The 26,234-nt window shown below is 41.0% G+C and overlaps 2 protein-coding genes across 2 annotated transcripts in view; one reads left to right on the forward strand and one right to left on the reverse strand.

Annotated features, from left to right (window-relative positions):
• The window catches only part of LOC105482178 (serum/glucocorticoid regulated kinase family member 3), a 195,047-nt gene extending 181,438 nt beyond the window's left edge, over nucleotides 1-13,609 (reverse strand). The window contains exons 1-2 of the mRNA XM_011742160.3: nucleotides 13,467-13,609; nucleotides 1,159-1,468 (exon numbers count right to left, since the gene is read on the reverse strand). The gene's annotated coding sequence lies outside the window, so the exon portion shown is untranslated. The remainder of the gene's footprint in view (nucleotides 1-1,158; nucleotides 1,469-13,466) is intronic.
• A 21-nt stretch (nucleotides 13,610-13,630) lies between these two features.
• The window catches only part of LOC105482175 (valosin containing protein interacting protein 1), a 40,216-nt gene continuing 27,612 nt past the window's right edge, over nucleotides 13,631-26,234 (forward strand). Inside the window, exon 1 of the mRNA XM_011742158.3 lies at nucleotides 13,631-16,918. Coding sequence (XP_011740460.1) covers nucleotides 14,212-16,918 — 2,707 coding nt within the window. The 5' untranslated portion in view covers nucleotides 13,631-14,211. The remainder of the gene's footprint in view (nucleotides 16,919-26,234) is intronic.

A 26,234-nucleotide genomic window follows, 5' to 3' on the forward strand; every position in this document is an offset into this window, starting at 1 on the left:
GTAATAAAAAGAATTTTTCTTTTTTCTTTTTTTTTTTTTTTTGAGGCAGGGTCTTCCTCTGTCACCCAGGCTTCAGCCTCAACTCCCCTGGGCTCAGGTCATCCTCTTGCCTCAGCTTCCTAAGTAGCTGGGACTACAGGCATGCACCACCATGGTTGGCTAATTATTTTTTTATTTGTTTTTAGTAGAGACGAAGTCTTACTATGTTGCCCAGGCAAGTCTCGAACTGCTGGGTTCAAGTAATTTACCCACTTTGGCCTCCCAAAGTGCTGGGATTACAGGCATGAGCCATCACACCTGGCCAATTTTACTGAAAGTCTGAAATTAAGTCAAAATTTTGAAAAAGTTACAGCAATTATGGCAATCTCAATTATGGGTAAATGTGTGTCACATTATCTTCTTTACATTTTAAGTATTTCATAATTTCAAAATAAAAAAAACTCAAGCAGAGCAAATTGTTTATAAGAGGAAACCTCAGAAGAGATGAGGCAGTTGTCAGCAGGTGGAAGGTTCCCTTTCAGGAAACTGAAACTGGGTGCCAGGTGGCTGCAGAGGGGGTGAGAGCTTAGCCCCCACCTCTCCACTGGAGCCTAGTGACCCCATGCAGGTAACAACCTGCCCAACTCTTCAGCCTTGACCTGGCATATTTATCTATAACTGGCAGTTCTTCTCTGACAGGATAGATTAATAAGCATTAAAACAAATCCAAAATTTATGTACCTATTGTTCATGCAGGTATGCTAGTGGTGTTCAGTCAGCATTTGTAAGACATTCATTGTAAACAAAGCACTGAATTAGACAGAAGAGATGAACAGAAAGATAAACAAGACCTGGCCAAATGTTGCCCCAAATTTATACCTGATTGGAGACAGGAAGGGCCTTGAGTGCCTGTGTGTCAGTGGTGATACTATTCACTTTCATTTTTTTTCTGCCACATTTCATTTTCATACCAATTCTGGTTAGTAGGTTTCATTTATTCTCATTTTACAGATGAGAAAGACCAGAGACGTTAGCTTGCCAAAAATTACTCAACTACTAAATGACAAAGCCAAGAGTATCATGTCCGAGCTAACATGTCTGACTCCAGAGTTCATGTTCTCTCCTTATCATCATATTTTATAAGTCACAAAAACATGAATACAGCAAAATTTCACTTACTCAACACTCCTGGGGATGAGTCATGCTGGACAGATGAGTAAGTGAAAGGCCATCCTCAGAGAAATATTATTCAAAACCTTCCAAGGTCTCTCTGGAGCAGAGAAGACTCCAGAAGCCTTTGGACAGTCTTTTCCTCCCTGTGGTTCTTTTCCTCTTGGGCTTCTGGGATTTCAAACTCGGCACATCTGGTTTCTCGGAGACACATCCTCCCTAAAAGCTCCAGCAGAAGATGGCCAAAGAGCCCTTTTGCCTTTTCTGCTTCCCCAAAGCACAAATGAGAGACTGATAAATTCAGAAATAATTCTAATACCTACAAAATGAGAACAAAATAGGAAATACTTAAAAGCAGTCAGGTTTTCAAAGCACAGCTTTCTGATACTCACCCAGTCCTCTATCTTAAAACAATACCCCTTGGTTCTAGAGGGTGTGACGGCTATGCAGGTCTGTTTCTCATTTGTCAGCATTTTGCTATCTCCTGGCCAAGCAGCTGTCAGTATTTATCTTGTCCATAGTCCTAGAAATGGGTCTAATGATTCATTCTACTTCCATATGTAACCTCCCTGAATTTTAGTTTTGTCATCTGTATAAAAAGGGAATAAAAATATCTAACTCATAAAGACCAAATGGGGAAACCATGTACGCATATCACAAGCAGTAAGCACTCCTATTAGTTGCCCAAGTCCAAACAGCTGGTAAGTAAGAGCTGGGACTCCATCTAGCCAGACTGGCTCCAGAATCAGTGTTTCTAATCACCTGTGGTGAAAGTCAACCACTCACACCTGCACTCCACTCAGTTTGCCTTTCTAGTTCATCTCTATCCAAAACCAGGGCCCACAAGCTGATACCACAGCAAGAACAGAATTGAGGGAAGAGAAAGAGCCTATGAATCCATCATATCATATACAGACGGTATAATTTACGACTAAAGATGCAGCTATTTTATAATATTCTGTACAGTTTGAATTCTTAGAGTAGGCATGTAATACTTTCATAAGCAATAAAAAACATACAAATTCACTTTAGGATAAAAAATTACCAAGCCTAGGAACTTTGGAAAGGAAGAAGGGATTGCATATAGGAGTTTTCATCTGATGTTTAATGTCAGTTAAATTGCATTAAAACAACCTGTCAGTAAATAGTATTTTCTTGTATCATGACAGTGGCTAACAATAAGGGTTAAGAGTAGACATGGGTTGAAGTTCAGCAACACTACCTGACTAGTTGTTTGAACCTTACCTAACTTCTCTGAGTGTGTTCTCACTTATAAATGGGAATAATAATACCAATCGTATAGAGGTATTGTTAGGCTTAAGACAGTATAAATGAGGTGCCTGGTATGGTGCCAGATTCATCACAAGCACTCACTATTTTTCTTTCTACAGTATCACTTCTATGGCTGAAGAGTATCCCATCTCATGGGGATGTGTCATGATTCATTTACCCAGTCCCACACTGTTATTGATCATCTTCAATTTTGTCAATAATAGCAAATTTTTTTCACATGCTTCTGTTTATTTCTTTAGGGTGAAACCCTGTAAGTGAGATGCTGGATCAAACGATGAGCATTATAAACTTTTGACACACGTTATCTACCATAGTTTTACTAAGTTAAATCTTCTCTATATTAAAGGTATTTATTCAGCTCTTACCAATGCTGCATATTATTTTAAAGTTCTATGCTAATTTTATAGGCCAAAAAAGACACAAACAACTCATATTGTTACATGCACATTTATTAGACATTTCAGTTTCTTCTTTTGTTATGTCATAAAGCTCTTGGGCTCTTTAAAGTATGACTTGGCACAAAAAGAGAAAAACAATTGAAGTATGTAAAGTTTTTAAGGTAGTATACTACGGAGGTGGCATTTCAAGTCATTTATAAGAGGATGAATTTTTCCAACGGGTTTTCTTTTTTTTTTGAGACGAAGTCTCACTCTGTTACCCAGGTTGGAGTGCAACGGCACAATCTCAGCTCACTGCAACCTCCGCCTCCCAGGTTCAAGCGATTCTCTTGCCTCAGCCTCTCCAGTAGCTGGGATTATAGGTGTGCACCACTGCGCCTGGCTAATTTTCATATTTTTAGTAAACATGGGGTTTCGCCAAGTTGGCCAGGCTGGTTTCAAACTCCTGATCTCAGGTGATCCGCCTGCTTGGCCTCCCAAAGTGCTGGGATTGCAGGCATGAGCCATCGTGCCCGGCCTTTCCAGTGGTTTTCAAAGTGCTCCTGGCAGCCTCCCATGAGGGAAAGTGTGGGAATGGGAGTAGGGGGTGCTGGCTGGTTGGGATAACTCTCATTCTTCCCCACTTCAACTACACTAATCTGTTCTACATACTGAATTTATTGGTAAGCTTTGATCTGAAGGGTTCCATACCTGAAAACAAAAACAAAAACACATTTAATGCAAGGTTTGGGAATAACTGGCATTTTTCAATCAATAAATACATACACAAAATGAGCTGAATGTCTTTTACATCATATACAAAAATATATTTCAACTGGATTAAAACATTAAATGGAAAAAAGCCCACAGAAATGACAACATAAGGAAGCATTAACTGATCTTGGGGATAAAGAGGACCTTTTCCAACACTCTGATAAAAGCAAAAACCATAACAAGAGGCACTATTGTCTGTATTGGTTTTTCCTAAAGTGTGCGCCTCTGATATAGGTTCAAAATGGTTTCATAGCCATAGAAGTGTGAAAATGCTACATATCAATAATAGTGCAGAGAGGACCGGGCACAGTGGCTCACGCCTGTAATCCCAGTAGGGAGGCCAAGGCAGGTGGATAACCTGATGTCAAGAGTTTGAGATCAGCCTGGCCAACATGGTGAAACTCGTCTCTACAAAAACTACAAAAATTAGCCAGGTATGGTAGCAGGTGCCTGTAATTCCAGCTACTTGGGAGGCTGAGGTAGGAGAATCGCTTGAACCTGGGAGGCGGAGGTTGCTGTGAGCCAAGATCGCACCACTGCAATTCAGCCTGGGTGACAGAGCGAGACTCTGTCTCAATAAATAAATAAATAAATAAATAAATAAATAAATAATGAAAATAGTGCAGAGGTGGCTTAGGGCACTAACATCCAATTATTTCTATCAGCATCCCAGATCACCATAAAATAAACACTCGATATGAAACAATGTGCAGGAGGACATAGTCCAGTGTTGTGTGCCCCCAGCAGACTCCTGACATTAAGCCTTTCTTTTTCCTAGACATTCTAGAGCCATCACTATTGCTCTCTGGAGAGTCACAATGTCCTTAGCATAGAAAGGCTCTGAGAAGACCTACAGTGGAAAAAGAATAAAACTAATTTAGTCCACATTTGACTACAGAACTCTTCCTTCAACAAGATGCCTACTAATATCCATAGAATTCCAGGCTATGTGGAAATTAATGTTTGAACAGGAAAATGCTGTACCAGAGGTGTCCTTGTAAAAGATGTAGTCCATTTCTTGTGATTTTACTGATACTCAATTTGAGGCCCTCTTTGATGTAATCTGTGGACACCTAGTGCTGATGCTTTAACTTAGTACATACACATAATTTCCTACAATAAACTGCTGCCCACCTACTAAAAAACCCTGCTTGCAGACTGCCTTATATTTAAATTCTTATACATCATCACAATGCACTTATATCTCGGAATAATACGAAAGGATTTATTTAAATGAAACACTTAAAAAAGAAGTATGCAGGCTTGTGCTTTTGCTCTTACCTATTAAAATGTCTTCTGCAACTACAGATGTAGAAAGTATGTCAGGTACTTCTTATTCTGATTTTTATGTCATACAAAAGGAACTGAATTAGACTGTGTTTAGGAGACAGAGTTAAATGGATCAGAGAGAGACGGATCGGGGCCTTCTACAAAAACTCAAGATTCTTACTAGAATGAAGATATAACAAGTCTTTCACTTAATTCTTAAACTTTATATTCTTCCACCCTAAAAGCATCCTTCAGGTTCTAAATAAAGGGAAAATAAAGACAGGTAACAGGCAAAAGTAATACAATTGCAGTGATAAGCATTCTCCTGCTCCAACAATATTGGTTGTTTGGTTTTGCCATTTAAAATTAATAGTAACTCGGCTGGGCATGGTGGCTCACACCTGTAATCCCAGCACTTTGGGAAGCTGAGGCAGGTGGATCACCTGAGGTCAGGAGTTCAAGACCAGCCTGGCCAACATGGTGAAACCCCATTTCTACAAAAATAAAATAAAATATGAAAATTAGCTGGGTATGGTGGCACATGCCTGTAATCCTAGCTACTCCAGAAACTGAGGCAGGAGAATCGAACCTGGGAGGTGGAGATTGCAGGGAGGCGGAGATTGCAGGGAGCCAAGATTGTGCCACTCCGTTCCAGCCTAGGCAACAGAGTGAGACTCTGTCTCAAAAAATAAATAAATAAATACAAAAATAAACTAAACTCAATAGTAACTTGAATTGTAAAGTGTTAGGTTTACGAGCATTAAGATTCAACTTCTAATCTATTGTTTATTTTTATTTTAGAGATGGCATCTCTCCTTGTCACCCAGGCTGGAGTTCAGTGGTACTATCATAGCTCACTGCAGCCTCAAACTCCTGGGCTCAATCAGTCCTCCTGTCTCAACCTCCTGAGTAGCTAGGACTACAGGCACACACCAGTACAGCTGGCTAATTTAAAAAAATTTTAAATTTATTACTTGTAGAGATGGGGTTGACCAAGTTGGTCTTGAACTCCTGGCCTCAAGTAATCCTCCAGTCTAAGCTTCCCAAAGTGCTGAGATTACAGGCATGAGTCACAGCTCCCAGGCCCTCTATACATTTAATAATGTCAATGCAAAAACACCTGTTTGCACAAATACACTGCATTATTAACTTCCTGGTCTTCTGTTGCTAGCTTGAAATAACCAGATCTCAAATTCTAATAAAAATTCTGGCACTACAAAACCCCGGAAAGCCAGTTTTGTTTGAATATCACTTGATAAATCTTTAGCAGAGTCTTACTTTAAGACAAGGTTAGTATTTTTTGACTATTTTAAATCTGAATTATATAGTATCTAATTTAATTCTTCCTGGGAACCAAAAAAAAAAAATTTTCCTCATTGTGTATTTACTACTTTACTTACAGTGACTAAGTTTTTGCAAATATATGTAAGTACCTGCGTGTTATATGCAATTTCTATTTTTAGTGGGAATGTGGCACTGACAGTTACAGCACTGAGTTTGCCATGGGCTACTGTGTGACATGTGATGACTCAACTCTCCCACCTCTTTTCTCAAAATGATCGTGAAACCTTACACGTTTTGTCACAATGTTCTTTGGCTTTCAACTGATAAAAACAAAATCCTAAACTCTGTGAATTCAGGCACTCAAAACTTCATGTTTTAAGATGCCATCTGGAAAAAAAAATCACAAATAATATGACTTTGCTTTAGATTAGCATCAAAATGACAGCACAAACATTTTTAAACTGTAAAGAAATGGTGGATTCTCCAGGAACTTATGCTTGAATATCAGGCTGAAACACACTGCCATAGATGATAGCCATTAATTCATTCAACAATATTTATTGAGGCTATATATGCCTGGCACAGGGAATCCAACAATCAACAAACTGCCCACCCTTATGAAAAGCCTTACTAAAGAGTCTAGTGGGCAAGGACGACAACAGACAAGTAATCATATAAGTCCTGATGATTAGTGGTGTAAAAAAAATGAGTGAGGGCCAGGCACAGTGGTTCACACCTATAATTCCAGCACTTTGGGAGGCCAAGGAGGGTGGATCACCTGAGGTCAGGAGTTCGAGACCAGTCTGACCAACATGGTGAAATCCTATCTCTACTAAAAATACAAAAATTAGCCAGGCATAGTGGTGGGCGCCTGTAGTCCCAGCTACTCAGGAGGCTGAGATAGGCGAATTGCTTGAACCCAGGAGGCAGAGGTTGCAGTGAGCCAAAATCGCGCAACTGCACTGCAGCCTGGGCGATGGAGCAAAAAAAAAAAAAAGAAAGAAAGAAAATGAGTGGGATAGGGGAAGAGAGAAAAAGGATAGAGGTGGTGTTTTAGAGACGTTGGTTAGAAAAGCCATCTCATTGGAACTGAGATTTGAGCTGACAACTATATAAATTCTACCTGGGAGGAGTTTTCCAGGCAGAAGAGCAAGTGCCAAGGTCCTAAGACAGGAATGTACTTGCAATGTTTGAGGACCCACAAGGAGGTCAGTGTGGCTGAAGCACATAAACCACGGAAATAATGTCAGAGAAGCCAGGTGCCAGATTACACAGGGTCCTTTATGTTGTAGTGATGACTTTGTTGGTCCTTAGAAAAGAAAAAGGATTGCAGGAGGCATGCTTCAGACAGACTGAGGATGGAACTTCTAGCTCTGGAGCTCAATTTTTTTCTTTTACTTTTAAAAATACACCTCATTGGGCCAGGCGCAGTGGCTCCTACCTGTAATCCCAGCACTTTGGTAGCCCAAGGAGGGCTGATCACCTGAGGTCAGGAGTTCAAGACCAGCCTGGCCAACATGTGTTTTTTTGAGATGGAGTCTTGCTCTGTCACCCGGGCTGGAGCGCAGTGGCGCAATCTCGGCTCACTGCAAGCTCTGCCTCCCGGGTTCACGCCCATTCTCCTGCCACAGCCTCCCGAGTAGCTGGGACTACAAGCACCTACCACCAGGCCTGGCTAATTTTTTCGTATTTTTAGTAGAGACAGGGTTTCACCGTGTTAGTCAGGATGGTCTCGATCTCCTGACCTTGTGATCCGCCTGTCTCGGCCTCCCAAAGTGCTGGGATTACAGGTGTGAGGCACTGCACCCGGCCTATAATGTGTTTTTTAAAGAGGGGGGATTATGAAGCAAATATGCTGAAAAATTAACATTTGTTAAATCTAGTAGTGGGTGCATGAGTTTTTTTACATTATTTTTGTGTATATCTTTAAATGTTTCAAATCTTTTAAGAGAAAAAAGTAGACTTTCACTTAAAATGTTAAACAAGAAGATGAGTGTGGTGGTACGTGCTGGAGGTTCCAGTTACTTGCGAGGCTGAGGTAGGAGGATAGTTTGAGCCTAAGAGTTCAACTCCAGCCTGGGCAACATAACAAGACCTTGTCTCTTAAACAAAAAATTACATAAAATTAAAAAATTAAATGTTAAACAAGAAATATCTAATAACAAGATTGCTCATGATGTGATTACACAATACAGGGGAAAAACAATATGCACAGTATAAGAGTCAGTATAGCAGAGTGGTTCTGGCACCAGATTGCTTTGATTTTATTTTAGTTTTTGTTTTCCTTTTTGTTTTTTGTTTTAAGGCAGAGTCTCACTCTGTCACCCAGACTGGAGAACAGTGGTGTGATCTTGGCTCACTGCAACCTCCATCTATCGCATTCAAGCAATTCTCCTGTCTCCGCTTCCCAAGTAGCTGGGACTACAGGCAGGCACCATGCCTGGCTGATTTTTGTATTTTTAATAGAGACAGGGTTTCACCATGTTGGCCAGGCTGGTCTTGAACTTGTGGCCTCAAGTGATCCACCTGTCCTGGCCTCCCAACGAGCTGAGATTACAGGTGTGAGCCCAGCCCTGCTTTGGTTTTAATCCTAATTATGCTACCTACTAGCAATGAGACACTGAACAAGTTACTTAACCTTTCTGAGCCTCAAGTTCTTCATCTGAAAAATAATAATAGTAATGGTACCTGCTTCATAAGGATATTAAAAGGATTAAGTAAATACTACATGTAAAGATCCTGGTGCACAATAGATGCTAAAAGGTGTTAATAGCTATTTTTATATAATTTTTGTTTCTTAAAGAAGTACATACTATATACACATGGAAAAAAAAGAGCTTGAATGGTCCATTAAAAATGTTAGCAGTTGTAATCTCTAATTGATAGATAATTTTAATTTTCTTTTTACCTATTTCTGCACATTCTGACACGCAATTCCTTTTGTATTATAAACAACAGAAACACAACAACAAGACCTTCCCCAAAAGTGTCCTACAAGTTTGGTAAGCAGTGATTCTCAAAGTGTGATCCTCGCAAGGACTGGCAGCATCTGCAACCAGAGAACTTGCTAGAAATGTAATTCTCAGGCTCCACCTGAGACACATTCATTCTAAGATGAAGCCCAGCAATCTGTGTTTTAGCAAGCCTTCCATTTGACTGTCATGCACATTAAAGCTTGAGGACTACTGTGTGAAGGAATAACTTGTATCTCTGTACTTGGTCATTTGTCTCAAGGGGCCCTGTGTAAGGCCTTAAAGAGTGAAATACTGGCCACTGCTGAAAGACATTCACATTAGGAAAAAAAAAAAAAAGGCCGGGCACGGTGGCTCACGCCTGTAATCCCAGCACTTTGGGAGGCCGAGGCAGGCGGATCACGAGGTCAGGAGATCGAGACCATCCTGGCTAAAAAGGTGAAACCCAATCTCTACTAAAAATACAAATTAGCCGGGCGTGGTGGCGGGCGCCTGTGGTCCCAGCTACTCAGAGACTGAGGCAGAAGAATGGCATGAACCCAGGAGGCGGAGCTTGCAATGAGCCCAGATAGAGCCACTGCGCTCCAGCCTGGGCGACGGAGCGAGACTCCGTCTCAAAAAAAAACAACAACAACAACAACAAAAAAGAAGTTAAACTGCTGCTGACCCAACAAAACTACATCAAGCCGAGTTTGGCTACTGGCCACCAGTTTGTATTGACTTCTTGGCTAATTCTCTCTCAAATCAGTAAGCAGCTGTGATGTAGTGGAAAGACTGAGTGCCGAACAAGGAAAACCTTGATTTGAAGCCCAGCTCTATTTCATAGCTGGTGGTAATAAAACTGATGTTAACCTTTAGAGTTAAATCTTATCCTGTATGATAAGGACAATACTGTATCACAGGAGTGTTTTAAAGATTAAGATGATATACTCAAAACACTGCCCTATAATAAATCCTTAATTAAATTTTCTTAGCATTTGTGATATTTCCTGTATTTTGAGTCTATGCTTTATTCTACTTATATTTATGAACAATTTAGTTTAGCCTCTCTCTTCTATTAAACTCAAAGCTCCTCTGAGACAGAGATGAAATTTTGCATCCCTTTAAATTCTTATAATACCTACTTCAGTAATTAGTGTTCACAAATCCACTTTGAGCTTCAGTGGAAGTTTGTGACTGGAAGTCTGACTATATGTGGTATGGGTCTGGAAGAACACAGTCAATTCTTAGTAAAGATGTATAGTTTATATAAGCAGGTATGTGGCCAACTTACAGCAATCCCCAAAGTTATGATTCCCTTCCTTATATATATAAAATATAAAAGATGAAGAACAATGATAGTTGTTCTGTTGGTAAAAGTGGGTGACTTCTGCATTTACATTTGCCATGTTTGTTAAAAGCAATACAGGGAGTTTACAAGTGCCATACTAGAAGCTATGAAAAAGATGAATTTCAATTTCAACTGAATTTTGGCCATTTAGATATTAGTGATGCTGGGGTGATGGTGGTAGAAGAGATGTGTATCAGCACAGCTAATGTCAGGGGCCCAGCTTATTCTTTTCATCTGGAATACTAAAAACAAGAACTATTATCTACCCCACAAAAATCCTGTGAAAGTTAATTAGGTAGTTAAGTTAATCTTCATTAGGCAAGATCATGGAATTTGGGGGGGATGGAGGAAGGAAGCCTGTAGATCTTGCATAAGCAGGTGAGAGGCTTTCTACCCTCCTATGCTCTTATAAGAAACAGTATGTCCTATTTTTGACCTAACAATTTTTTTTCTCTGTAGGTACCCATGCCTTCTAAGTGCTAGTAATAAAGAATTAATTCACACATTAAACTTGGCATGATTAATTTCATTGCCCCTGTATGTTAGCTTTCTTACTTTCTGAACTTTGAGTACATCTACAAACTTAAAAAACGATCTAGACAAGCCAGAAAAAGGCTTCTCATTTCTTCAGTGGGGTGGGAAGTGATTATTTTGTAAAGGTATGATTCAGAATGACACATTCAAATACAATTTTAAAAATCTACTTCACTATATGTACCATCAATAAGAAAAATGTGGCTTGGAGTTGTTAAGATATAAAAGTACATGACGGTGTAAGAATTGCAGACTGTTGTCATCTCACGTGCTACAAAGCTTTAATTCAATTATTTGGATTCTGTATGAGAAAAAGTTTCGCTGCAGGTGTAACCTTTTAGTCACAGCATCAAATAATCTCCATTTAAAGGAGATATCCAATTCCTCTACTCATAAAGCATTCAATTGTTAATAAAAAATCAGTGTCAAAACCAATCTGTGTAGTTACCACCAAACGTGTTGGAATAAGCAACTTTTCCTGCATTAACTATTTGAGAAAAACTTTATTGAAAAATATCCCCTCCGGCTGGGCACAGTAGCTGGCGCCTGTAATCCCAGCACTTTGGGAAGCCAAGGCGGGCGGATTACCTGAGGTCAGGAGTTCAAGACCAGCCTGAGCAAGATGGAGAAACCCCGTCTCTACTAAAAATACAAAATTAGCCAGGCATGGTGGCATTGCTGTAATCCCAGCTACTCCGCAGGCTGAGGCAGGAGAATCGCTTGAACCCAGGAGGTGGAGGTTATGGTGAGCCGAGATGGCACCATTGCACTCCAGCCTGGGCAACAACAGTGAAACTCTGTCTCAAAAAAAAAAATAAAAAAATAAAAAATAAAGAAAAATATCCCAAGATAGGAAAAATCACTTCTCTTGGTTGGGTCCATCATGGAGGTAAAATTGGCAAGAAAATAACATTCGAAGGATTTCTCTTTCAAATATTTAATTTCTTTTCAAGAAAATTGTAACAATTAGGTGCACATCAAAACTAATACCCTTTATGGGCCTCTATTTTACAGATGGTTCATTTCAAAGCATCAAATTCTACATACATACACATAAACATACACACACGCACACACAAAACCTAATCAGGAGGTTTCCTGGGCAGCTACAGAAGACGCAAATGATCTCATGGACTTCACTAATGTCTCTAGTTTGTGCCAAATGTTTTAGAACTTTTGAGGTAGTCCACTTACCCAAGGTGATACTAAGCTTCCAGAAAGCAAGAATTTCCGGAATGATAAGTGAAAGGGGATGAATGTACAAAAATAATTAATACTAGCTTTCAATTAACATATGAATATTGTTCTGTATGAAGAGGCAGTTTCCTACACAGGTGAAAAAAGAATAAAGCTGTTGACTCCTTAACAGTAAACATCCCTGCATCACTAAGAGGAGATTCTAAGGCTTAGCAAAAGATCTGAGCCTAACATTTTTGTTTTGTTTTGTTTTTGAGACAGAGTCTTGCTCTGTCGCCCAGGCTGGAGTGCAGTGGCGCAGTCTGGGCTCACTGCAAGCTCTGCCTCCCGGGTTCACGCCATTCTCCTGCCTCAGCTTCCCGAGTAGCTGGGACTACAGGCGCTCGCCACCACGCCTGGCTAATTTTTTGTATTTTTAGTAGAGACGGGGTTTCACCGTGTTAGCCAGGATGGTCTCGATCTCCTGATCCGCCCGCCTCGGCCTCCCAAAGTTCTGGGATTACAGGCGTGAGCCACCGCGCCCGGCCGGATTTTTTGGTAAGCAGCAGCATAAAAATCACTCTAGGTTTGAGATTGGGATCCAGCGTAACTGGTGACTTGACCTTGGGCAAGTTACTTAATTCCTTTTAGTCTCAGTTTCCCTAATTGTAAATGAAGTCAACACCACCTGGTAAAGGTATTACAGGACTGGTGAGGATGATACATGTGAACACATTACTAAAATGTAAACTATAAGGCAATAGTAAGCAAATGCTAGTTACTATTCTATGTAATACAGGCCTAACCTTTCCTGCCTATGTCCTTATCTGTAAAAAGAGGACGGATTGAGATCTGAAGGTCTATCCAGTCACTTATCAGCTGCGTGAACTTTGGCAAGTCATTTCCTTTCTGGGCCTGTTTCCTAAGAAGGTTATTTTTAAGATCAAATGATAATCGTGTTATGTAAATGCTGTCCAGGCACATATTAAGCACTTTATAAATGATAGCTCTTATTACTCTGTAGGGGGCTAGGGTGGTAAAGAACAAATGAAATTAAACCTAGTTAAGAGGCTTTGTACATGCACATAAAACTCTACAGACATCCAAGGTACCGTTATTTGTACTGTAAACTGCCAAGACACGCAGGAAACGGGAACTCAAATGGCGCCTCAGTGACTCGCACTAGAGAGGGGGAGAAGGCAGAGCTTCCGAGAATCAACTATTTTCCCCCTTATGGCTTTCAGCCTAGATTGGACCATTTATTCAATTTCCCAGCCCACAGTATCCCTGGACATTTATTTACTGTACCTTTTTCACTGAGATCCTTTCCACTCCCCTCCCCTTCTAGTAGTCGTGAACTTCAGACCCTCTCCTTCGACTCCCACTGCCTTTAACTCTGGTTTTAACCAAGCTTCCCTGAATCCTTCCCTCCGCCTAAGGAGGAAGTGCAGCTGGACGCACCGCACGGCATCCTAGGAAATGTGGTCTCTCAGACTCTTTGGCTTGGGCTGCAGAGTGGGGAAGAAGACGAAGGGGAGCCCAGCAAAACTACAACTACCGGCAGGCAACGCGAGTCACCATCTTTCTTTGGCCCCTTTTCCTCTTGCCGTCCTCTTCCACCTCCCCGCTAGCGCTGAACCGCTTGGCCTCACGGTACTTGTAGTTCCTTCTGGACTCAAGATCCTAGGGCTCGATGGCCAGCACAGAGGCTAGGAGACTCTAATTCCCAGAGGGCAGAGCGGAAGCTGCGCCTGCGCACACGCAATGAGGGCGTGTATGTCTGTGTCTGAGGGAGAGAGCGAGAGTGAGTGAGTGTGAGTGCGGGGTGGGGTGGTGGCCGTTACGTTCGGGGCAACGGCTACGGCAGTGGAGAAGTAAGAAGAGAAACAACGTCCGGCGCTTCCGCCTTCGCTTAGGAGGAGGAGGAGCTGGTAGGGAAAGGAAAGTGTTTCACCCTGGGCCTGGATTAGACCGAGTCGGGTTGGTGGGGGTCTGGGCTATGAGCTTTTGAGGGTCGCTTGGGACGCGGAGCGAGACACGAGAGCCGGGAGCTATGTCTCAGCCGCCGCCGCCGCCTCCGCTGCCGCCGCCACCTCCTCCCCCTGAGGCTCCACAGACTCCGTCGTCCCTGGCGTCGGCGGCTGCTTCGGGAGGGCTTTTGAAGCGGAGAGACCGGAGAATCCTTTCCGGGAGCTGCCCGGATCCGAAGTGCCAGGCGCGTCTGTTCTTCCCGGCCTCCGGTTCTGTCAGCATCGAGTGTACCGAGTGCGGCCAGCGGCACGAGCAGCAACAGCTGCTGGGGGTTGAGGAGGTGACCGACCCGGACGTAGTGCTACACAACCTGCTGCGGAACGCGCTGCTCGGGGTGACGGGGGCACCCAAGAAGAACACGGAACTGGTAAAGGTGATGGGCCTTTCCAACTATCACTGCAAATTGTTGTCGCCCATATTAGCTCGCTATGGAATGGACAAACAGACAGGCCGGGCCAAGCTTCTCCGGGACATGAACCAGGGCGAACTGTTCGATTGCGCCTTACTGGGCGACCGCGCCTTCCTCATAGAACCAGAGCATGTTAACACTGTGGGCTATGGCAAGGACCGCTCCGGAAGCCTCCTGTATTTGCATGATACTCTGGAGGACATTAAGCGGGCCAATAAAAGTCAGGAATGTCTCATTCCAGTGCATGTGGACGGGGATGGACACTGCCTGGTGCATGCTGTGTCTCGTGCTCTAGTAGGCCGAGAGCTCTTCTGGCATGCCTTAAGAGAGAATCTTAAACAGCACTTTCAGCAGCACTTGGCCCGATATCAAGCTCTGTTCCATGACTTCATTGATGCCGCTGAGTGGGAGGACATTATCAATGAGTGTGACCCTCTGTTTGTACCACCTGAGGGTGTTCCCTTGGGCCTGAGGAATATCCACATATTTGGTCTTGCCAATGTGTTACATCGTCCTATTATTCTGTTAGATTCCCTCAGTGGCATGAGAAGCTCTGGTGATTATTCAGCCACCTTTCTACCTGGGCTCATCCCTGCAGAGAAATGCACTGGGAAAGATGGTCATTTGAACAAACCAATCTGTATTGCATGGAGCAGCTCCGGTAGAAACCATTATATCCCCTTGGTAGGCATAAAAGGGGCTGCTTTGCCCAAACTGCCTATGAATTTGCTTCCTAAAGCATGGGGTGTGCCTCAGGACCTTATTAAAAAGTACATCAAACTTGAAGAGGATGGTGGTTGTGTTATTGGAGGTGACAGAAGTTTGCAAGATAAATACTTACTTAGGCTTGTTGCTGCTATGGAAGAAGTCTTTATGGACAAACATGGTATCCATCCTAGTTTGGTTGCTGATGTCCATCAGTATTTCTACAGAAGGACTGGAGTGATAGGAGTTCAGCCTGAAGAAGTCACAGCAGCTGCTAAAAAAGCAGTAATGGATAATCGCCTTCACAAATGTTTGCTCTGTGGTGCCCTTTCTGAACTTCATGTTCCTCCAGAGTGGTTGGCTCCTGGAGGGAAATTGTATAACCTGGCAAAAAGTACTCATGGACAGCTGAGGACTGACAAAAATTATAGCTTTCCCTTGAACAATTTGGTTTGCTCATATGATTCAGTGAAAGATGTTCTGGTACCAGACTATGGATTGAGTAACCTAACAGCTTGTAATTGGTGCCATGGCACATCTGTGCGAAAGGTCAGAGGAGATGGTTCTATTGTGTATTTGGATGGAGACAGAACTAATTCTAGGTCCACTGGTGGCAAATGTGGTTGTGGATTCAAACACTTTTGGGATGGTAAGGAGTATGACAATCTACCAGAAGCTTTCCCTATTACTTTAGAATGGGGTGGAAGAGTGGTCAGAGAGACAGTATATTGGTTCCAGTATGAAAGTGATTCATCTTTGAATAGTAATGTTTACGATGTTGCAATGAAACTTGTTACCAAGCACTTTCCAGGTGAATTTGGGAGTGAAATCCTAGTTCAGAAAGTTGTCCACACTATATTGCATCAGACTGCCAAAAAGAATCCCGATGATTATACTCCTGTAAATATAGATGGTGCTCATGCCCAAAGAGTTGGAGATGTTCAAGGACAAGAATCAGAGTCTCAGCTCCCAACTAAAATTATTCTTACCGGACAGAAAACAAAAACTTTGCACAAGGAGGAGTTAAACATGAGTAAAACTGAAAGAACTATTCAACAGAATATTACGGAACAGGCTTCTGTAATGCAGAAACGGAAAACAGAGAAGTTAAAACAAGAACAAAAAGGGCAACCCAGGACTGTTTCTCCCAGTACCATTCGTGATGGTCCATCCTCTGCACCTGCTACACCTACCAAGGCTCCCTATTCACCTACAACTTCTAAGGAGAAGAAGATCCGAATCACAACTAATGATGGACGACAGTCCATGGTTACCCTTAAGTCTTCAACAACCTTTTTTGAACTTCAGGAAAGTATAGCCAGAGAGTTCAACATTCCTCCATATTTACAGTGTATTCGATACGGGTTTCCTCCTAAAGAGTTAATGCCACCACAGGCAGGAATGGAAAAGGAACCAGTTCCTTTACAGCACGGCGACAGAATTACAATAGAAATTCTAAAAAGTAAAGCTGAAGGTGGTCAGTCTGCTGCAGCACACTCAGCCCACACTGTGAAACAAGAAGATATTGCTGTTACTGGTAAACTGTCATCTAAGGAACTTCAGGAGCAAGCTGAAAAAGAAATGTACTCCTTGTGTCTTTTAGCAACATTAATGGGTAAGATACATTTAATTCTGATGGTATATCTTAATTGTAAATATAATACACTGAGTTTTCCTGTTGTCTTTGGGGGAAAAGAAATCTGTGGCCATTGTAAGTTTTTAATTATATATTTCAGGAGAGAATTATTTTTAGTATTTTGACAGTTAATGGATAGATGTTAATAGGATTATTGAGTAACTAATAGGAAAATAGAAAGTTAAGGTATTCCCTCAATAATAGTCAACAGATTATTTAAATATGTCTTATTCTCGCAATTGCTTTTTAAAAAACAGACTTGTATTTATTTAAAGCGTTTTAAATTTTTGGTAGGCTCTATGGATCCTGCCTACCTTGCCCCTTTTTCATTTATTTTTAATTTTTATTTTCCTGTATGTCATGTGATTTCAGGACTTCCTGTTTGATGAATTGCAGTTTCTGGTGTTTATATTCTCACTGCACTCCCACCTAGTAGTCTCTTACATTTCATTTTCTTCCTTTCCCAGTTCATCACATTTTTCTTATTCATACACTAGGATTTGTATTTAAGTAATTTCACTACTCAATAAGTCTTTGCCATCAATCGTAATGAACTATATTGTAAGTTGTAGTTCATGAGAAACATAACTAACAGAGATAGATGGTAATCATGTAAAGAAGTATTTGTTTTTAATAATTCAGCATAAAGAAAAATATATTATCAACCAAATGTGTAATTTAAAGCTTTAGATGATTTCAGATACTGTTCAATGGTGTACTTTTTACAGTGTCTGTATTTGCTTAGTCTTTGTTTTGAAATAACTGTTAATATGCTTTATTAAGTCTTAAAGTATGAAGTAAAATTTAAATGTGTTAGTTACTGGAAGGGTTTTATTTTTGCTGAGATTAAAGCTTTCAGCTAGAAAAGTGATCTGGGTTTTGATTCTGTTTTCTGATAGTACTATATGGCAGTGAATTGGGCCTTAATCTACCAAAATGAATACTACTCCTGGCTTATCTGGGGGAGTAGTAAATAGGGGATCTAAAAACCCTGCACAAATTTAGAACCTGGAATTGTTGATTTTAGTTTGCCAGACATAGTAAGTGAATTGGGGGATATGTCAGGAGCTGTCCTGCGCACTTTATGTATTTCTTTTTTTTCCTTTTTTTTTTGAGATGGTCTTGCTCTGTCTCCAGGCTGGAGCACAGTGGCGCGATCTCGGCTCACTGCAAACTCTGCCTCCTGGCTTCAAGCAATTCTCCTGCCTCAGCCTCCCAAGTAGTTGGGACTACAGGCCCACGCCTCCATGCCCAGCTAATTTTTGTATTTTTAGTAGAGATGGGGTTTCAACTTGTTGGCCAGGATGGTCTTGATCTCCTGACCTTGTGATCAAGGTCACTTAAATACAAATGCTAGTGTACTTAAATACAAATCTTAGGTGGCCCGTGCCTGTAATCCCAGTTACTCTGGAGGCTGAGGCAGGAGAATTACTTGAACCTGGGAGTTGGAGGTTGTGGTGAGCCTAGATTGCGCGACTGCATTCCAGCCTGGCAACAGAGCAAGACTCTGTCTCAATAAATAGATAAATAAAGTAAAAGACCTGCAATCTCCCAGGTCAAAAACAGGAAAGAGAAGGTCTTCCTCAATAGAAGATGGAGTCTTGAGAATGTGGCTCTTATCTTTATCCTTGTATGCACAGAAACTGATATAGTGCTCAGCAGGTAGTATGCACTCTGAAATGTTTTTAATTGAATTAAATAGATGACATTAACACAGCTAAAGAAAGGCTGTATCTGCAGAAATGGAATGGATGGTCAGTCAGCACTGAACATTGAAAAAAGTGAAAAGCAAAATTCGGCAATGTTTATATACTGCTGTACAAAGGAAAAAGATACATCATCTGGGGTTCATGAAAATTCTGGTAACTAGAAAGGTAATCTCTGTCGAGGGGTAGGAATATTTGATCAATCCTGACTATGGCCTGACTGAAACATCTCTATCCCTTTGCCTGATTTCCATGTTCATCAGGCATGTATTCTTAACACTTTTAGCTTCCTGATAACAAGTTTTGATGTACAGGTGACAGTGCAGATAAGGACATGTTCACTTTGAAAGCTGTATTCTCCATTGTAGACTAATAAATTGACATGGGCAGGATTATGAGCAGTAGCCTTAAAAATATGATCAGAGCTGGGCACGGTGGCTCACGCCTGTAATCCCAGCACTTTGGGAGGCCGAGGCAGGCAGATCACGAGGTCAGGAGTTCGAGATCATCCTGGCTAAGATGGTGAAACCCTGTCTCTACTAAAAATACAAAAAAAAAAAAAAAGTAGCCGGTCATGGTGGCAGGCGCCTATAGTCCCAGCTCCTCGGGAGGCTGAGGCAGGAGAATGTTGTGAACCCGGGAGGCAGAGGTTGCAGTGAGCCAAGATTGCACCACTGCGCTCCAGCCTGGGCGACAGAGCAAGACTGTATCTCAAAAAAAAAAAAAAAGGTTTGATCAATATGATTATATATAGATTTTTGAGACAGAGTCTCACTCTGTCGCCCAAGTTGGAGTACAGTGGCATGATCTCCGCTCATTGCAACCTCCGCCACCTGGGTTCAAACGATTCTCCTGCCTCAGCCTCCCAAGTAGCTGGGATTACAGGCACATACCACCATGGCCGGCTAATTTTTTTGTATTTTTAGTAGAGACGGGGTTTCACCGTGTTAGCCAGGATGGTCTCGATCTCCTGACCTCGTGAACCGCCCACCTCAGCCTCCCAAAGTGCTGGGGTTACAGGCGTGAGTCACTGTGCCTGGTTGATAATATATTTCATAATGAAAATTAATAAAATATAATTCTAGTGTATAAATACTTTTTGAGTTTGGGTGGAAGTTCTTGGACCTGAATATCTGAGAGAACTACAGTATGGACTGCAATGAGTTTACCAAGATAATGTCTTTCTGTTCTGATCCCTTCCCTCCTCACATCCAACATTTATGCCTGTATAAACCCATACATTTCTTTAAAACTGCTTCCACTACCAACACAAAATTTGGGTGTAAAAGAGAGCATTTTGTTAATTTTGTAATGGTGTCACTTGAGATACTTTCTGCTTTAAATTGAAGTATTAAGTGCATAGCCTATATTAGTCCCTTATACATATTAGTTTTCTCCCTCTGGTTCTCTTGTAACTGTATTTGAATTATGTAGAAGATAGGTATATTTTTTTGAAACGGAGTCTCGCAGTGTTACCAGGCTGGAGTGCAGTGGTGTGATCTTGGCTCACTGCAACCTCCACCTCCTGGGTTCAAGCAATTCTCATGCCTCAGCCTCCTGAATAACTGGGATTACAGGCATGCGCCACCACACCCAGCTAAATTTTGTATTTTTGCTAGAGATGGGGTTTCACCATGTTGGCCAGAATGGTCTCAATCTCCTGACCTCATGATCCACCCCCCTCGGCCTCCCAAAGTGCTGGGATTACAGGCATGAGCCACTGTGCCTGGCCGAAGATATTCTTAATTTTAAAAAAAGATGTTTCTACAAAAGTCAATTTGGAGATAAATGCTAACCATATGTAAAGAGTGCTGGGTAACTGTTGATGTTTAGATTGGAGAGGGCTAGAAATGACAGACCTTGTTTAGAAGATTGCAGATTTCAAAGTGCAGAAATTACTTTGTGAATTACCAAATGTGAGCTAAGCTGTGTTATGTTAGTTTAGAATATAGCTCATCAGACTTTATGCTGTTCAGATAGCTGGCTTGTTCTCGTTTAAGTTTAGGCTTAAATACCACCACCTTGTAAGGGTTTGAGAAACCTTTGCTGACCATTCTAAGTAGGTTCCCTCTATCAGTGTACCCTGTTGATGTCCCTCACAGCATCTGTCACAATTTTTAATAATCTTATTTGTTGGTGTAATTATTTGTTTGCCTCCCCCACTATATTATAAAGTCTATCAAGACAGAGACTGTACTCTATTTTCTTCACTAATGAATACCTTATTTCCTAGTTCAGGGCCTGGCACATAGTAGATGCCAAGTAAATGCTTGTTGAATTAATGAATGCAATATTTCAGCAAAATCAGTGTATTCTGTGAACTTGTATGTATGTTGAGTGTACGAAGATAAAAGAGAGTCAGTCCTTGCCCTCCATTAACTTACCTACAGGCCTTCAGCTGAGGGAGTTCCATACTTTTTAGCTTTCGTCAGCAGATCTCCAGCTTTATTTTCTAAATACATAAAAATTATAAAATCCCCAAATAGGACCAACACAGCATTTTAGAACTTCTCATTTGATTAAGAATCAAATATATACATGGGGATTGTATAATTTTTTTTTTTTTTTCTGGAGACAGATTGTCGCCCAGCCTGGAGTGCAGTGGCATGATCCCAGCTCACTGCAACCTCTGTCTCCTGGGTCCAAGTGATTCTCAGCCTCTCAAGTAACTGGGACTACAGGTGCACACCATCACACCTAGCTAATTTTTTGTATTTTTAGTAGAGATGGGGTTTCACCATGTTGCCCATGCTGGTCTCGAACTCCTGAGCTCAGACAATCCACTGCCTCAGCTTCCCAAAGTGCTAGGATTACAGGTGTGAGCCACTGCGCCCGGCCTGTATGTTTTCACTAAATAGGCTGACTGCATGATAGCCAGGGACGTGAGCTTTTTCTTTCGTTTTTAAGTAGAATATTCATTGACTAGATTGTCTATTACTTATATTAATAAAACAATAAGTATGTGTATTTGTCTTTGGCTTAGTACAAGTCATTCCTGGAACCTAGTAACTTTGAATCTTAGGAAGTATAAACTGGAATAACAATATTCTACCCATAATATTTCACATTTTAATCTCTTTTATCCAGACCATGAGGTAATTGAACTTAACTTTTTGCAGACAGTCATCTTCATTATTTACATAATACTTAAAAGATTAACTCTGGCTTTGCAAAATATGTCGTTCAAATTTCTTGTAGACCTGGTGCGGTTGCAGTGAGCCGAGATTGCGCCACTGCACTCCATTCTGAGCAACAGAGCAACACTCTTTCCAAAAAAAAAAAAATTCTTGTAGATCAGTTATTTGTAGGTTTTCTTTCATGGTAGGTAGGAGAGGTGGTACATTATCCACCATAAATATCTAGGCCAATTTATTTTTTCTTAGTGTTATATTTCATTAAGTTTCTAGTTTTGTTTTTTTGTTTTCCTAGAGGTAAGAACAGATTTATGTGAAGAATAGAATTTGTCAGTTTGGAGTTACTTAAATGAAATTAGGCTACGTGACACTTCCTTGCTTTACTACAAAGTGTACCAACCTTTCAGGAGTTGAGAAACTTGTTTCATTTTGATATACTTTCTCTGTTCCTGAAAGAACTGTGTGACTTTTTAATATATATATTTAAAATACACAGTGTTTTGTAATTTCATAATACCTCTTGATGTTGTAAATGCCTTAGAATTTTCCAGAATCACCCAGGCGCAGTGGCTCACGCCTGTAATCCTGGCACTTTGGGAGGCTGAGGCGGGTGGATCATGAGGTCAGGAGTTTGAGACCAGGCCGGCCAAGATGGTGAAACCTCGTCTCTAAAAATACAAAAATTAGCCGGGCATTGTGGCGCTCACCTGTAATCCCAGCTGCTCGGGAGGTTGAGGCAGGAGAATTGCTTGAACCCGGGAGGTAGAAGTATCAGTGAGCCAAGATCGGGCCACTGCACTCCAGCCTGGCGACAGAGTGAGACTCTGTCTCAAAAAAAAAAAAAAAAGCAAGAATTTTCCAGAATCACGCATGGGACTGAGACACTTATTTTTTTTTATTTTTTTTTTTTTTTTGAGACGGAGTCTCGCTCTGCCACCCAGGCTGGAGTGCAATGGCCGGATCTCAGCTCACTGCAAGCTCCGCCTCCCGGGTTCACGCCATTCTCCTGCCTCAGCCTCCCGAGTAGCTGGGACTACAGGCGCCCGCCACCTCGCCCGGCTAGTTTTTTGTAGTTTTTAGTAGAGACGGGGTTTCACAGTGTCAGCCAGGATGGTCTCGATCTCCTGACCTCGTGATCCGCCCGTCTCGGCCTCCCAAAGTGCTGGGATTACAGGCTTGAGCCACCGCGCCCGGCCGAGACACTTATTTTTTAGGCAACAACTGAATATTATTATTGCACCTTGATTTTTTTTTTTTTTTCAAATGTTGGGTAAAGGGGCAGCTTCAAATCTAGATAGTGCTCATGCGTATTCTTCTTCTTTTTTTTTTTTGTTTTTTTATCCGAGACAGAGCCTTGCTCTGTCGCTCAGGCTGGAGTGCAATGGCGCAATCTTGGCTCACTGCAACTCTGCCTCCCAGGTTCAAGCGATTCTCCTGCCTCAGCCTCCCGAGTAGCTGGGATTACAGGGCCTGCCACCACGCCTGGCTAATTTTTGTATTTTTAGTAGAGACAAGGTTTTGCTATGTTGGCCAGGCTGGTCTTGAACTCCTGACATCGTGATCTGCCCACCTGAGCCTCCCAAAGTGCTGGGATTACAGGCGTGAGCCACTGTGCCTCGCCGCATATCATTCTTTCTATGCCTTCTGGTAGCCCTTCTGTTGATTTATATGTAGCATATTTGTAATAGGAGAGCAGTTATAAAGTTGATAAAAAATAATGCATAGATGTATCTTAAGATAAATGTATATATTGTAAATGGTGATTTTATATAATTATAATTGAAGATTAAGTCAAATGTTGATGCTATTCCTTTCTAGATAGAAAAGGAAATCTAGATAATAATAGATTCTGTTCCAACTACTTTGATCACTTTTATTTTTAATGTCTTTTCAATTACAATATAATTTTAAAAATTCAAATAATTCAAGTACCTATAAAATATGGTAGTTCTTAACATTTGTACTCCCCAGATAAAATCATTATTAATAAATTGGGATGTGTCCTTTCAGACTCTGTACTCATTTAAACACTATTGAGTTTGTGTGCATGTCTGTGTATAATAAAAATATTAATTAATGCCGCTGGTGACACTAAAGTTGTGTGACTGTATACCCTTAAGGGGACTGAATTTCAGGCAAGAAACAGATATGCCTTTTTTATAAACCATCTTGATTATCAGTAGGGTAGATAAACTTTTAAATGCGAGGATTACGTCAGGAAGGTTAGAGAGATGCCAACAATTCTTTCAGCAAATAAATACCTTTGGAATTCTGTCTAGTTGAAACAGTCCTGTGTTCCTACTTTATATTTGGAACCATTTATTCAAATTATTAAACAATTTTGAATTGTTTCTTTAAATTTTAAATTTAAATAAAGTTAAGTACTTTATGGTCGTAAATACTTCAGAGTTCATTTTGGGTATTTCTTTTGGGGTTTAAAAAATACATTTTGGCTGGGCATGGTGGCTCACACTTGTAATCCCAGCAATTTGGGAGGCCGAGGTGGACAGATTGTCTGAAATCAGGAGTTTGAGACTAGCCTGGCCAACATGGGGAAACCCCATTTCTACTAAAAATACAAAATTAGCCGAGAGTGGTGGCACACGCCTGTAATCCCAGCTACTTTGGAGGCTGAGGCATGAGAATTGCTTGAACCCAGGAGGCGGAGGTTTCAGTGAACAGAGATTGCTCCACTGCACTTCAGCCTGGGGGACAGAGCAAGATTCTGTCTCAAAAATGAAATAGGCTGGGTGCGGTGGCTCACGCCTGTAATCCCAGCACTTTGTGAGGCCGAGGTGGGCGGATTGCCTGAGGTCAGGAGTTTGAGACCAGCCTGGCCCACGTGGTGAAATCCGGTATCTACTAAAAACACAAAAATTAGCCGGATGTGGTGGTTTGTGCCTGTAGTCCCAGCTACCCAGGTGGGTAAGGCAGGAGAACTGCTGGAACGTGGGAGATAGAGACTGCAGTGAGCCAAGATCATGCCACTGCACTCCAGCCTAGGTGACAGAGCAAGACTCCGTCTCAAAAATAAATAAATAAATAAATAAAACAAAAATATATTTCATTTAGGTGTTAGATTTTTAAATTTACTGCTTTGTCCCGTAAATTGCAAAGTAAAAAATTCAAATTGCCTTTTAAAATATTTAAAGTTAGAAGGCTAGGCACAGTAGCTCATGCCTATAATCCTAGCACTTTGGGAGGCCAAGGCAGGAGGATGGCCTGAGACCAGGCATTCAAGACTAGCTTCGGCAACACAGGGAGACCCTGTCTCTACAAGCTGTGGTGGCACACGCCTGTAGTCCTAGCTACTCAGGAAGCTGAGGTGAGGGGATTGCTTGAGCTCAGGAGATCATGCAGTGAACCGTGATTGAGCCAATACTTTCCAGCCTAGGTGACAGAGCGAGACCCTATTTCAAAAAATAAATAAACACCTAAAATTTAAAAATTAGAATGGTAATCTCTTAATCTTTTTTTGATGATGACTTTAAACTTTAACTCTATAATTTTATTAGAAAAAATTAGAAAAATACATTTTAAAAAATGTATTTTAACATATTTTTAAACAAAAGTTACTTTACATCAAATAGGAAAAAAATTGGATAAACCAAAAGAAAAAACGTTCATAATACCACTGCCATATATAGCTACTGTGTCAGGTAGAAGGTTGAAGGTTATGAGGAGGAAGGATTTGTGGAAGCAAGGTAATTAACAGAGGTTATCTATGGTGCTCGCAGTAGTATAGTTTTTTTTCTATATTTATATATACACAGTACATTGGATAGAAGTATTTTTACTTTTGTAGTATGAAGAAACAGTTGGATTATAAAGTAAAAATAATTGGAGACTAACAAAAATATAAATTAACATATTTGTTAGAAGCTTTTCCAAACTGTTCCTATTCTCTAAAAGTTTGCTTTCGAATAAAATGTTAGAAAAACTATTTCCCTTTGTCTTTGCTATTATTTTGTTTTATTAGATTCTTGAAGAGAAAACAAGATTCAGGGAAAAGTCAGTGGCATATAATCATTAGTTGTGTTTTATATGTGTAACATTGAAGAATGGTTATCATCATGATGCTTCAATTAAGTTTATTCTGGATTGCTTTCAGGCACTGTTTAAAAGGAAAAACCTCATTTATAATATTCACTCCGTCAAGGGTGTCTAAGGGAGAGAATATAGTTATGGGTTCTTAGCTTTTGTTTCGGGATGGACCATTAGAGCCCCTTCCTCATCACTCTTTTCTGCTTATCACTAGAGACAGAAACTAAAACCATAGCTTCAGGCTGCTAAAAGCCTAAAACAAAACAAAACAAAACAAAACAGGACAACAACAAAATAAGGCTGATTGGATAAGCTTGCATCTATACATTCATTCAACCAATACTAAGAATGCTGCCATCTGTTCAGCACTGTGCCAGGCCCTGGGGGTAAAAAGTCAGGCCACTGACCTTT

The sequence above is a fragment of the Macaca nemestrina genome, chromosome 8 (assembly GCF_043159975.1).
Source record: "Macaca nemestrina isolate mMacNem1 chromosome 8, mMacNem.hap1, whole genome shotgun sequence".
Taxonomy (NCBI): Eukaryota; Metazoa; Chordata; class Mammalia; order Primates; family Cercopithecidae; genus Macaca; species Macaca nemestrina.